The sequence below is a fragment of the Cinclus cinclus genome, chromosome 19, assembly GCF_963662255.1.
Source record: "Cinclus cinclus chromosome 19, bCinCin1.1, whole genome shotgun sequence".
Classification (NCBI taxonomy): domain Eukaryota; kingdom Metazoa; phylum Chordata; class Aves; order Passeriformes; family Cinclidae; genus Cinclus; species Cinclus cinclus.
The window spans coordinates 3163075-3177751 of NC_085064.1; the positions used below are offsets into that span (position 1 = coordinate 3163075).

General features: G+C 48.5%; 1 protein-coding gene across 2 annotated transcripts in view; it reads right to left on the minus strand.

The window, feature by feature from the left end:
* Window positions 1-2902: 2902 nt before the first annotated feature.
* COL5A1 (collagen type V alpha 1 chain) overlaps window positions 2903-14677 on the minus strand; it is a 139870-nt gene continuing 128095 nt past the window's right edge. The window contains exons 61-66 of one of the 2 annotated variants that reach the window (XM_062505913.1): window positions 14487-14540; window positions 13866-14124; window positions 13418-13530; window positions 11422-11490; window positions 6040-6273; window positions 2903-3872 (exon numbers count right to left, since the gene is read on the minus strand). In XM_062505913.1, coding sequence (XP_062361897.1) covers window positions 3726-3872; window positions 6040-6273; window positions 11422-11490; window positions 13418-13530; window positions 13866-14124; window positions 14487-14540 — 876 coding nt within the window. In that variant the 3' untranslated portion in view covers window positions 2903-3725. Of the gene's footprint in view, window positions 3873-6039; window positions 6274-11421; window positions 11491-11545; window positions 11615-13417; window positions 13531-13865; window positions 14125-14486; window positions 14541-14677 lie in introns of both variants that reach the window. The other variant, XM_062505911.1, reaches the window with a different exon arrangement.

Consider the following 14677-nt stretch of genomic DNA (forward strand, 5'->3'; position numbering starts at 1 on the left):
GTCCAGGTTGGATGGGATTTGGAGCACCCTGGGCTGTGGAAGGTGTCCCTACCCATGGACCTGGATGATCTTTAATTTCATTTCCAACCCAGCCCAATCTGGGACTTTGGCTCCTTCTCTGGACACCTTTTATCAAACAACAAAGATCTTCTGCAGCCAAAGAACGAAAGGCAGAAACTTTTGGGACACAAAGCTTGGCTTGGTGACAGCAGAGCCTCGTGCAGAGCTGGCCTTGTGGCACCTGACCCACCTGACATCTCCTCCTGAAGGTCCAGCATCCCCTGGAGCTGCAGCTCCAACCAGAACCCGTTTGAAGAAGCCCCTGAGAACCAGAGTGACACGGATCCAGCCTCGTGCAGCTTCCCACAGGGAATTCCAGAGGATCCTGGAGTGAAACCTGCAGGAGAGGAGGGGGAGGAAGAGGAGGAGGATGAGCAAAGTGTCCCCTCCATGCAACAGGGGCCAAGAATGGGAATTTGGGGGTTGAGGAGCTCACCAAGAAGCTGGACATTTTATTTTTTTTTTCCCCTGAATTTGTCTTGGAATGAGATCAACAAGAGAAAAACTCCTCTGGTGACGTTTCTGCTGCTGTGGAGAAGGTGAAGAGCTGGTGGCCACACAAAGTTCTCCTCCACATCCCAGCCACCAAAACCAGGTTGGATTTTTGCACTGGAATTTCTCACTGAGAAAAAGAAAAAAGAAAAAAAAAAAGAAAAAAAACCCACAAAACAAACAAAAAAAAACCCCAAAGAAAATATTCCAAGCCTGGAATTTCTTCCCATGATGTGTTTGGATTTTGTTTTTTCAGTATTTCTTTACCTTTTTAGCCACTTCCACTGCTCCTCTGATGAACTTTTCCAGGCTCCACAGGGCAGGGGGGTCCTGGGGAAATCCTGCTGCAATCAACTCCAAGAAGAGATTCACATCAAGGGGGTTTAGGTGGAAACAGTAAACTTGATTTATTGAAAAAAAAAAATCTATTACATTTATTCCTTTATTACACAGGTTTAAAATATTTAAAAATAGCTCTTATGGGCATTACACTTAAATTTTATGACATGTTTATTGGACTTTGAAGAAATGTACAATAGGGCATTTGACACTATATTTTAAAAAGGGCCTTATGTACTAAAAGTTGGGGTTTTTTTTTTTCATAGGTTTTATTTTTCTTATCAACATTTGTTCAAGTCAATATATATTAAGGGGAGGAGGGAAATAAAATTACACAAAAAGAAGGTCTGCAAATACAAGTAGTAATTTTATTGCAATATACCGTAGCTAAGTGGTCTGGGGGGGGATTGGAACAGTTTGGAGCTCAGTACAATTACAACACTGTGGAATTCAACAGAGGAAATTTTTATTCTTTTTTTTTTTTTGTTCTTCTTCAAGCAGAGAAATCAAAGGGGAAAAAAAAAAAACAACAAAAAGCTCCCTTGTTGAGAAAATTGAGAAGAGAATCCCATGACCTGGGCAGACACACAGGTGTGGACAAATATCAGGATATGGCTTTGCTGGGATGTGCAACCTTTCCTGCCCTTCCCTCTGTTGCCAAGGTGAGTGAGAAGCTGAATTTTTTATTTCTTATCCTAAATTCCTTTTCACTGCTCTGCTGCTGGAGTCTGCAGTTTTTTAGGGTAGCACCTTTTGGGGATTTTTTTTTTTTTTAAAATTCCCTTAAGTGGGAGAAGGCACGGGAGGAGAAGGGAGAGGGATGGACACAGCTCCTCCAGGTCTCCAAAAGCACCGCGGGCATTGCTGCTCCCTCCCTTCCTCAGATGCTGCTGCTCTCAATTTGGGCAGGAGGGAGGAAAAGACATCATATATAGGCTTTTTTTTCACAGTAAATGTGATGTCTTTTCCTTCGTGGTGAAAAATCCCCCTTGAGCTGAACGCTCCAGGCCAAAGAATAATAGTAATAATAATAATAATAATAAAAATAAAAACAAAACAAAAAAACACCCCACCCCACCTTGCAACAATTATTTTCCAGCTGAGAGACCTGAAGAAGGAAAACGGGCAAGGAGGAAAAATAAATGGTAAAAGGAGAGGGTGTCAGCACGTTGGGTGGCGTGGAAGGAATAAAAAAAAAGTGGGAAGAGTAGGAAAAATGCAAATTGCTGGGTGGGCAGCAATTGCAAACCCAACATCTACAGAAATTAGCACCACAAATATTCAGCCACTGAGGACAATCTGCTCTGCTTCCCACCAGGAAAAGGCATGGATAGCCTTGGGGAAACCAAAAAATAATAATAATAATAATAATAAAAAGGACATTTAATGCTTTTTTTCTACACGGGCCCATCCAAGGAAGGAGAGGAGCAGGATTTGGACAGAAGAGATAAGAAGGTGCCATGCATTTATCAGCAGCCAAAATCTGCCTGGATGTGCCTAAAAAAAGCCAAGTGGGAGATTGGCCAGTGGCAGGGTATCCCCAGTGTTGTGTTAAAGTTGTCAGATAGCACCACAGAGAAATGTAAAAATAACTATAAAAAGCACCTTTTCGAAAAATTCTTCTTCTTCTTCTTTTTTTTTTGTTTTTTTTTGTTTTTTTTGTTTATTCTTGATATTCAGACAGGACAATTGGATTTCCCCTGCCACTGGAATCTGCCACTGGGAATGAATTCAGGTTTAATTCTTACCATTTTAAAGGAATGCTGAAAGAAAAGAAAGAAGAACGAATTTAAAATAAGCAAATGGATGAAAAGGCAGAGGCTCAACGCAGATCCTGCTTTTAGATCAGGGGATTTGTAGGAAATTTGTTCAAAAAAAAAAATGGCTTTCATTTCCTCATTTGGAAAGGAATCATTCCAAAAGGCATCTGTGGCTCATCCTGGGGGTCATCCCAAGGCCTCCAGATCCCAGTTTGGAGCTGGGAAGAGGCAGAAACGGGGCCAGGAGTTGCTGTCTTCATTCCCAGCTGGGAGCTTGGCTGGGATGGGGTGGCTTTAATACAGACAAGGTCATTTGCATGGTTTGAAGGCAGAAACATTCCAACATTTCAAATAAAAACACGACACAAATATTTACTCACAAACGTACAAAAATAGAAGCACCTTTAAGACACTGGCAAAGAGATGCCCAGTGTGACCTTGAGTCAGCGCTTTGGAAAACGTGGAATGAGGCAAACTCAGTGGAGGAAACATGGAAAATTCTGGAATTGGCCATGGCTTCTCCTTGCTGGAGCTGATCCAAACCTCGTGGAAGGCAAAAAAAACCTCTGAGGAGCTTCAGATCCAGGACTGCTGGGACTTCAACGAGGAACTTCAAGTTTTTTCCTTTTTTTTTAATTTTTTTTTTTTTATTTCCTTAGGAACAAACAAAAGCTTCCTGGCGAGAAGAAGAAGAGGAGGAGGAAGGAGGAGTTTGCTGGAGGTGGGCTCGGCTCGGTGGCTGCGGGGCAGCAGCGGTGGCAGCAGGGACAGGGCCAGGTCTCCGTGTGTGGCTGCTGGTCATGAGATTCCACATCCATCCTGGGAACGGCTGAGGGGGCACAGAGGGGCTGGGGGCAAAACCAGGGGCACGACAAAATAGGTGGGGAGGGGAAAAAAAAAATAATAATAACCCATCGCTGTCCAGTTTCAGACCGTGCACGTGACGAGGAATTCTTTTTTTTTCTCTCCTTTTTTTTTTTTCTTTTTTTCACTTTTTTTTTGTTTTGTTTTTAATTAAATGGCGCAATGAGGTTACGAGGTTGCTCATTTGGAGACTAGGTTCAGGTGGCTCTTTTAGCCCAGGAAGCAAGCTGGTCCCACCTCGAATCCAAATTTCTGTGCCGCTTCTCCGAAGTCATTGAACATGATGTCGACTATGGGGACCTGCTCCACTTTGGGCGTGTTGATTTCCAGGATGGTTTTCTGGTAGCCCTTCCTTGCCTGGAATGAGGGAAAGAGGAGTTCTGAGGATGTCTCCAAGCCAACATCAGCACAAATGAATAATCACCACTCTGCTGGGAACACCGTGTTGGTTTTTCTCAGGAATTTTTTGGACCCAAATCGGAGTCACCACCACCCAAACACATTTATTTGCGTGTTTAATCCACACACCTTCAGGTGACCACTGAAAAAAGCCTTGGGAGATGCCCAGACCTTGGAGCAGAAGCAGATCATGACAATCTAACTCTGCTCCAGCACATTTCCAAGCTGGAATGGGAGCCTGGAGAAACTGTGGCTGTGGAAGGGTTGTTTTCCCTCCCCCAGGACATGCCTGGCTTGTTGGGCAAATGGGAGCAATTTAATTTGAATGTATTAGTGAAAAGATCACATTTAAAGTTTGATGGAATTCACAAGGTGCTGCTGTCTTTTTATCATGCCTGGTGGCCGTGGAGTTCTTTCCAAAATAAAAATCATTATTAGAAGAGCAGAAGTGCCCCCCAAGGGCGTTCAAAGCTGCACAAACGAGAGAATTTATGGAGCAGCTTTGGGCTCTACATTTCCCTGTGATTTGTGAGGCTCGGAAGAACAGGCTGTAGAGAAAGGGCTGGAAGTTCAGGAAAAACGTTCAAATAATGGGAAGAACATCAGCCCTGGAGCTCCTCTGGCTTCAGCAGCCTCTCCACCACAACAGGACCTCTGTGGCAACACCATGTGGGGCATGAAAAATGAAATCTGAATTTCTGAAACCCAACCTGAAATCCACAGGGTAGGGCTCAATCCTGGAATCACTGAGGATGGAAAAGACCTTTAGGATCATCGAGTCCGACCATGAACCCTGCACAGCCGAGCCCAGCAATTTGGATGGGTTGTAGCAGCCACTCACAAAAAAGAAGCTGAAGCACCTCTAAACTCCTGGTGGAGTTCTCTAAATTCCTAACAGCCTTTTTATGGGTCTAAGAGTCAGACTAAAATAATTTTTAATGTAGAGAATCTATTGTAAATCCCAAACTCCTTCAAGTCAACAGATAAATCTCAAATATCCTGCCTGTGCTTTGGGCAGCATGATCTGCCAGGGCAGCAGATTAATCCAATTTATCTGCCCAAAAAAAATAGAGTTTTTTTGGAGGTTCACCCACTTTAAAAAGTGCAGCATGTGGTCCTGCAGCAACCCTGAGATTCAGCAGGGTAAGGGAGGAGAAGGCCATTTTTTCCAAAGATGTTTTGTCAGCAGAAGACACGAAAAACTTGAGGACAAACTTCTCCTGAGTGTTTCCAGAAGGGGGCTGGATGCCCTTTCCCCCTCCAGGAATGTGTTAAAAATTCTAATCTGATTTTCCTCATTGCTCCATCAGTAAAAAAAAAAAAAATCTGTTTGTGCCAGAACAGAAGCATTTCAATCTCAAATTACATGAGGAGATTTTTCTGTCAAACATCTCAATCTTTCTGTCCCGTGGGCTCCAAGTGCTGCAGTTCCAGAGGGTGGGAATTATGCATGTTTTTACACCAGCAAGCTGGGGCTCAAAATAAATGCAGGCAGCACCTGCTTTGCCAAATTTTTATCTCCCAAGGGCAGAATTTTCAGAGTTTAAACCCAAATCAAGCATCTGAAAGGAGTTAGAAGAAAAGGGAGGATGTGAGGCACCTTTGGAAATCGTGGCTGTGCTTGTGCACCCCATGAGCAGCATGGCCCAGAGCCCTCCTGGGGCTGCAAGAACAAAAAGTCCAACCAAACCCTTCTTGCTTTGCCTCTGAGAATTTCTGAAAGCAGTTTTAAAAGATTCTTATCAAACCCTGCACATTCCCTGCCCAACTGGGCGCCATCGCTCGCCTCTCCCCGTGTGAAGAACTGGGCAAGAGCAAAAACACAGGGTGGCTTTTAAAAGCAGCATTTTTAGGCAGATAAATTGGATTAATCAGATTAATTTGACTCCTGGAGGTGCTGCAGCCTCCCCTGACTTCGAATCACGAATTCCCACGGAATCATTTCTTTCCAACTTAGCAAAGTGATGTCTCCCATGTTCGGGACAACCCCGAAGCACCGGAAATTTGGGCGCGATCCGCTCTGAGGAAGACGATGCCGGCCAAGCAGAGGAGGGGGACAGAGGTGTCCCCAAGGTGTCCCCAAGGTGTCCCCAAGGTGTCCCCAAGGGCAGGGGCAGCCACGTACCGCGCAGCCGTCGAGGGCAGGTCGGATGTAGGGGTTGTTGTCGTAGGACATCTCCTCGTCGTTGGAGCCCAGGAAGCGGATGGCCTTGTCATAGCTGTTGGTGGTGGCATCGTGCCAGGCCACCGACTGGTAGCAGTTGTAGGTGATGTTCTGGCGGGCAGAGGCGCTCAGCAGACGCAGGAAGGTCATCTGCACCACCCCGATGGGGTTCCCATCCGAGTCCACGTAGGAGAGCTGGGAGAGGTGGAGAAGGGACAACGCTGGGCAGTGAGGGACAGGGAAGCACACCAGGGGCTCTGGGGGACACCTGTGTCACCAGAACACACTCTGGTCCTGAGCTGGGGGCTCTGGGGGACACCACTGTCACCAGAACACACTCTGGTCCTGAGCTGGGGGCTCTGGGGGACACCAGTGTCACCAGAACACACTCTGGTCCTGAGCTGGGGGCTCTGGGGGACACCAGTGTCACCAGAACACACTCTGGTCCTGGGCTGGGGGACACCAGTGTCACCAGAACACACTCTGGTCCTGGGCTGGGGGACACCGGTGTCACCAGAACACACTCTGGTCCTGGGATGGGGGACACCAGTGTCACCAGAACACACTCTGGTCCTGGGCTGGGGGCTATGGGGGACACCACTGTCACCAGAACACACTCTGGTCCTGGGCTGGGGGCTCTGGGGGACACCACTGTCACCAGAACACACTCTGGTCCTGGGATGGGGGACACCGGTGTCACCAGAACACACTCTGGTCCTGAGCTGGGGGCTCTGGGGGACACCACTGTCACCAGAACACACTCTGGTCCTGGGATGGGGGCTATGGGGGACACCAGTGTCACCAGAACACACTCTGGTCCTGGGCTGGGGGCTCTGGGGGACACCACTGTCACCAGAACACACTCTGGTCCTGGGATGGGGGACACCAGTGTCACCAGAACACACTCTGGTCCTGGGCTGGGGGCTCTGGGGGACACCACTGTCACCAGAACACACTCTGGTCCTGGGCTGGGGGCTATGGGGGGACACCACTGTCACCACTGTCACCTCTCTGCTCACCCAGGAACTTTCTGTTCTCCTGCTGGATGGGGTTGAGGGTGTGAGCAAAGAAATGAAATCTAAGGAAGGCAGGAAAAAAACAAAAAGGGCAAGGGGATTTCATCCCTGGCTGCAAGAAGGTGGAAATTTTAGGATGTATCTCAAATTTAAGCCAATATTGAGCGCATTTCTCCAGCTTTTGCAGAAGAAAGTGAATTTCTGTGAGGGTTCAGGGCTTTGTTTTCCTGCCCTGTCTGACACGAATTTCTGACTGCTGGGGGTGTTTTGTTCTGCACACCCCGGGGTATTCCCCATTTGTTTTTGCTGGGTACCAAACCCTGGGGTTTAAAGCAATCTTTGCACTCCCCTGCAGCAATCCTGGCCCTGCTGGTGAGGACTGGGGGCTGTCCTGGCTGGAAAAGCTCTGCTCAGGGGAAGGGAAAATGGATTTGCTGCCCTGTTGTGAGCACAGATTGTGAATCCCAGTTTTACACACTGAGATTTACTCCATTCTACCCACCAGGCTCCTTTTTCTGCCGTGCAGGAGAATATATTCCTACAAAAAAATTAAATTATTGAAACCAAATCCCAGCACCTGGGGGATTCAGGACTTTTGTGGGACTTCCATGGCCCACAAAATGAGTTTTTGCAGATATGAACTGACTGTGCTTGAGGTGGCATCTCCAAACTACTGCCCTGGATGGACTGAGGGATTCTTTAGAAACAACCAGGAGAAAAACACAGGCACCCAACCAGCGTGCATTTCCTCCGGGTACCACGAACTCTCGAGTTGTGGTGCAGGCTGCAAACAGTAGAAGAGATTCGTAACCACAATAAAACACGGAATTGAAAGTGAGAATCCAAATAAATAAAGATACCAACCGGTTGTCAGGATGCTGCTGCACTGTCCTCCTGAGAGTTAAATGTGACTGACCAGGAGAGAGCCACGCATGCCAGGAGGAGCTACCAGAAAACCACCAGCACGTGGAAGGAAGGGGACAAAAAAAATGCCAAGAACTTGTCACACCCCCAGTGTGGCACTACTGATCTGCAGGACCTTCTCTTATCTGGTTTTATTTCAAACCAGTGCTTGCTTTGCAGCCTGGCTGCCTTTTAAAGGGTGTTCTGTTGATCACCCTGTGCAGATTTTGTGAAGCTTTGTTCCAGCTTTGCAACTGGAGCCACTGGGAGCTGGTTTTGTGCAAAATGTTTGCTCAGTGTTGGAAAATCCAATCTTTTTATCTTTTTGTTTTGTTTTGTTTTGTTTTTTTCTTTGCTGGTATGTGCTACATGGCTGGGATGGGATAATAGGATGGGATAATGGGATGGGATAATGGGATGGGATGGGATGGGATGGGATGGGATGGGATGGGATGGGATAATGGGATGGGTAATGGGATGGGATAATGGGATGGGATGGGATGGGATGGGATGCCTCGTTAGAGCTGCTGGGAACTGTGTGTAACACACACAGAAGGGAAGCAGAGAAAACATCTGCAAGCCTCTTATCCCTTTGAACACAGCTCAGCTGCACCCTGAGGAAAGGTAAGGATTGATTAATTGATTAATGATGCTGTGGGAGCATCAAACCCAGCTGGTTTGGTTGTGTTTCATATTTACTGCACCCCTCTTACTTCAGGTGTCTGTAGAAGGAAGGCAGCATCTGCCCAGCTGTGCAATCCCAGGATTTATAGGGACAGCGCTGGAAATCTTCCCCTCAGCTTTGGGGTTGCCCAAAGGTTCAGCCCCTCAAGACACCAGGACCTTCTCCATGGAGTAACAGGAGCAGAGCTGTACCCAGAGGGGAGCTCAAAGTCAAATTTCAGCAAATATCTCCTCAATGGTTCTCCAAGTACTCAGGCAAAATCAGAGCTGATCTTAAAATAAATGAATAAAACTTTCATGGCCTGTGTGTTTGATTGTTTTGTGGTTTGCTTAGGTAGGTCTTCCATATACTGGTGGCTTCTTTTTTTTTTTTCATTTTACCAAATAGAAAAAGCAGGACAGGTAAAAAAAAAAAAGAAAAAAAAAAAAGAAAAAGCAAGAAAATGACAACACAAAAAGATGGAACAAAGAGCTCCAAGTAGCACCAGAAATGTTTTTATCTAAAAAAGAGTAAGCCCTAAGCTCTAGGCTGGCAAGTGAGCCTCTAACAGAGCTGGGGAAAAGAGCAGCAGGGGAGATGGAGAGTGGAGGTACTTGGAACATTAACTGATGAAGTGCTCTGTAATTAAGCTTGGAGTAGCTGCCCTCCAAGGAGCCACGAGGCTGAAGCCTTGGCTTTGCAGCCTGATTTGATGATGCAGAGAAGCCCCAGAAGCCGTGTCCTCCTCGAGGGCAGAATCAGAGCAAAACGTGTTTTAGTGGCGATGGAATGCAGCAAACGTGGGAAACGACACGGGGCCTTGGGCTGTTTGCTCTTTAAGGTGGAAATTGGGGCACCACAGGATCCCCCTGCCCTGGGGAGGGGACAACTCAATGGGACACAGCAGAGCATCTCCTGCCCCTGGGCAGCTTGGGTTTGTCCATGAAATATTTGCCTGTTCCCAAATTCTCCTGGTTTGACTGAGCTCGTTACGTGCATCCCACTAATTGTGCAGAACTGATGCACCAGGGGGACGTTTCTGTGGCTTCAGACACAAATGGGACATCCCTGTCCAGGGCTGGGTCTCTGTGGGAATGTCCTGCTACAAGACAAGAAACCAGAGCTTCTCCTGGTTTGTGCCTTGCTGACATCAAATATTGTTTGACCTTAAAACAGCTCTTCCCCGTGAAAAAAAAAAATCCTTAATTGTGACTCAGTCAAATTCCTTCCCACCAGGCTGGGCTGGGAATTTTCCATTAAATAAATGACTTTGCTTCTCCCAAGCACTGGGGACAGCATGGGAATCCTCAGTGTGGTTCATCTCCATATGGGAAACAAAATCTTCTGGGAAAACCTGTGCTGGAGAGGTCAGGGATGTGCAGCTCCACCCCCTGGGTGACAGCACCGTGCCCAGCTCCAGGCTGGAGCATGATTTTAGGGATCTCTTGGGGTAAGGCTACACTGCTGGGGACAGTGACAAGGGGACAGCAACGTGGGGACACACAAAATGGGCCCCGATGAGGAGACAGCAACAGCTCTCTGTGTGGGATGGAGCACTCCCTGTGGGATGGAGCATTCCCTGTGGGATGGAGCACTCCCTGTGGGATGGAGCTCTCCCTGTGGGATGGAGCATTCCCTGTGGGATGGAGCTCTCCCTGTGGGATGGAGCACTCCCTGTGGGATGGAGCTCTCCCTGTGGGATGGAGCTCTCCCTGTGGGATGGAGCATTCCCTGTGGGATGGAGCTCTCCCTGTGGGATGGAGCTCTCCCTGTGGGATGGAGCTCTCCCTGTGGGATGGAGCATTCCCTGTGGGATGGAGCTCTCCCTGTGGGATGGAGCTCTCCCTGTGGGATGGAGCATTCCCTGTGGGATGGAGCATTCCCTGTGGGATGGAGCTCTCCCTGTGGGATGGAGCACTCCCTGTGGGATGGAGCTCTCCCTGTGGGATGGAGCTCTCCCTGTGGGATGGAGCATTCCCTGTGGGATGGAGCTCTCCCTGTGGGATGGAGCTCTCCCTGTGGGATGGAGCATTCCCTGTGGGATGGAGCACTCCCTGTGGGATGGAGCACTCCCTGTGGGATGGAGCACTCCCTGTGGGATGGAGCATTGCCTGTGGGATGGAGCATTCCCTGTGGGATGGAGCATTCCCTGTGGGATGGAGCTCTCCCTGTGGGATGGAGCATTCCCTGTGGGATGGAGCATTGCCTGTGGGATGGAGCATTCCCTGTGGGATGGAGCACTCCCTGTGGGATGGAGCACTCCCTGTGGGATGGAGCATTCCCTGTGGGATGGAGCATTCCCTGTGGGATGGAGCACTCCCTGTGGGATGGAGCATTCCCTGTGGGATGGAGCATTGCCTGTGGGATGGAGCATTCCCTGTGGGATGGAGCTCTCCCTGTGGGATGGAGCTCTCCCTGTGGGATGGAGCATTCCCTGTGGGATGCAGCTCTCCCTGTGGGATGGAGCACTCCCTGTGGGGTGCAGAACACCTGCAGGGCTCTGTTAAGCCAAACCTGCCCCAGGGTCTCTCAGGACCCCCCCGTGTCCCCTCCTAACACCGGGCAGAGCTCAGCTCCCACGTTCCCAGTGAGGCAGACTGGAATGAAGCACTGCAGTGCTTTTGGGATCTCTCTCAGTATTCCACCTTAAACACTTCCATGTGCCTGCCAGGGGGGTTAGTCCAGCATGCAGAGGGCAGCAGTGTGGCCATACCAAAGCGGGTGACAAGCTCTGATTCAGGGCCAGGGTTAGCCACTTACCAAGGACCCCCGCTTGTATTGACTATACCATGTGGAAGGCTGTTCTTTGGGCCAACGAGCCATTTTACTCTGTAAAATATGACAGGGGGTTAAAGGAAACTGCAAGCACCAGGATGCTTCTTACCAGTTTACCCCGCTTGAATTCACTGAACCACGAGCCTGGGTTTTCCTTGGGCCAGGAAGTAATTCTAGCCTAGTTTGTGGACAGCAAGGAGGGGAGAGAGAAAGAAAAAAAAAATCAAAATTAAAAAAGGTTATTTTCATTCCAGAGTATGTATGCCTTATTGAAAATGTCCAACTTGCTTTAATTTTTTTTTGAAATCTTTATACATCAGAAATGAGAGCAGAGGGTGGCTGTGAAGCAGAGGAGGAGTGATGCTGCTCTGGCACCAGCCTTTGCTAAGGGCTATCTCTGCCTCCAAGGAACTTGGGATGCAAATCCAGCAGTGGCAGGAAAATTAAAAGGAAAGACAGAGAGGGGAGAAAGGGAAAGGTGTATTGATCTTCGTGTGGAGGGCAGTGCTGGTGCTGGAGAAGCCTGGTGCCTCTCTAATGCCAAATCCAGGGGCTGTGGGGCCGGGAAAGGCAAAGGAGGTGATCAAGGAAAAGCCTCTGCCTGCCTGCTGTGTTCGAGGTGCTGCACACACAGGATGGAGCTCCAGGTACCCAGAGTGACACAGGGGTGACCTGGACAAGGAATCAGCCACCAGAGCATCCTTAAGGCAGCCCCAGCTCAGCAGCTGAAGCAGATTTTTTGAGTCAGAGCACAAGGAAGGAGCGTGTCTGCTCCCTCAGCCTCCCACAGCTCCCTCATTCGTGCTGGAAATCTCTCCAAAAACAACAGGATTGTCCTTCCCTTTGCAGAGCAAACCCCAGGGTTTGTGCTGGGGGAGGGATGAGCTGAGAGGAGCCACAGCTAAAACTCTGCTGTGGCTCCCCACAAACCCACTGAATCACCACCCAGGGCTGGGGTGGTGGCTACTTGCATCCCTGTGGATGGGAGAAGCTTTTTGTTATGGATCCAAGAGTGGAATTTTTGTTTGAGGTGTGCTGCAGCTCCACAGAGCCTCTTGTTGAACCAGCACAGCCAGAACTCAAGCCCCTGCAGGATTGTGGCCATACTCTGCTTTTTGAGCTGTCAAATTTTGAGGAAAAACACAGCACATTGATGCAAAGGAAGAGGAAATCCATCTCCTCTTTAAACAGCCCCAAGAAAAACTCGGGGAGGATTTATGTGGCGTGTGATTTGTCCTGTGCTGACACACATTTCTGGTGGATGAAATGCAGCAGGAGAATGGCTCAGCTTTGTCACAGCTGGAGCACAACTGTGACACTGGCACAGCTCCCCCAGGCTGAATTGTTGTGTTTCTGCTTGGCCAGTGCCACAGCTGGTCCCCAGGCAGCAGGAAGAGCAGCTCTGGAAAACAGAGTGCAGGGATACAGGACAAAAATGATGGGTATGTCTGAGCTAAGAGCATCATCACACAAATAATTTCATCAACCTTGTGCAGCAGTGCCAGGGAGAGCTCTGAGCCCGCTTGCAATCATTTAGGATCATTTACCCACAAGGAACAGCAGGAAAAATGACAGGAGGTAAACATTTATCTGCTCTGCCTGGAGACACAGGGAGGGGAATCAGGGAGGCTTGGGCATGCAGGCAGTGGAGCAGGGCTGTGGGAGAGAAGGAGTTAAACAGAGCTCCCAATTCCGGCACCAACACACACTCCTGCTTTGGACAGCAAAGTTCCAAAAATTAAGGTTTTAGCATTTATTATGCCTGGGAAATCATGAGAGGTTTGTCCCAAATCACAGCTTAAATCTGATTTTCTCTTTGTCAACATATTCCATATTATTTTAGAAGGTAATGTATGACAAAGGAACATTCTGGATCTTTGATCCTGTTCAATCCCCCTGAAATTGGCTGTCTATGAATATTCATATCAGGAAACCATCCACCACCAGGACAGAGGGGAAAGCAAAGGTGGTGTGGACTTACTCCTTCAGATTTCTTATCAGGGAAGATGCAGGTCTCTCCACCAGCTGTGAAATTACAGTAAACTTTGAAAGAGTCCCTGGAACACCCTTGGTTGGGATCAACCCAGTATTCACCTGGATGAGGGGAGAGAAGAGCAGAAAGGATCAGGTCAGAGGGCACTTCAGCATCCTCCTCACCTGGCACGTCTCACCTCTCTTGGGTTATTATTTCTATGGAGTTTTTAAAAGCTGATCATGCTCTGGTGCCAGCTGAGGAAGATTTTTCATCCCACATGCCCATTTTTAGAACAGAACACTTCAGCTGGAAGGGCTGTCCAAAGATATCCAGCCCAACTCTGGATATTCCTTCTCCACCAGCCACATCCCCCACGGACTCCCCGAATTCCTCCTCTTCCACCCCTCACTTGTGCATTCAGAAATCCCCACGCTCCCTCTCTCCCAGGACACACCATCTGGGAAATCAGGGTGGCAGAGCTGCAGGTCCTTGCAGGTGCGTGCTGGGTTGTGCTGAGTGCCCAAGGGATGCTTCATCTGCTCGATTTCCAGTTTCAAGGAATTCAGGGAGCCAAAAATCTCCTCCATGCCATCAGCATAGTCCATGTAATTGTCGGTGTTGCCTTCGTCCAGCAGCTGGCTGGCATCAATGTTCCTCCTGGTCCTCTTGGCAGCCTGGATGGGTAGGGGCTGGATGACTTCTCCAGGAGGACCCTGATTTTTTGGGGGAAAAAAAAAAAAAGGATACAACTTCTCATTCCACTGGGAAAAGGACAGGAGAGATGGACAAAGCAGCAACATCCCAAAATACACATTGGGCATGGAGAACGGCCGTGGATGGTGCTGATAAAACCTCTGGATTTAACATTTTCCACCTTCTTGTCCTCTTCCCTTTAATAACTCCTCCCTTCCCATCCTTCTTTCTCTCCCAGTGTCTCCAAGAAATTCCAACCCATTGCTAGCATTGGTAAGGAATCTTTGTCCAGAGATTTATTTTTTTTTTTCTGCTTCCCAAATTCCAGCACCCACAAAGTCTGAACCTCATTTCATGCTTTCACCTCATGGGTTCTACTTACAGGAGGTCCTGGGGGTCCAGGAAGACCTGATTCACCCTTTGGACCTGTGGGGCCCTGGATGGAAAAACAAGGGAAAATCAGGAGTCATTCAAGAGAATTCACCTGGTACTTCTATCATTTCCCAAACATTATTTTAGCTATACCTGAAAATTCATTTTTGTCCCTTCAGGCACACAAGAGGAGTCTCCCTG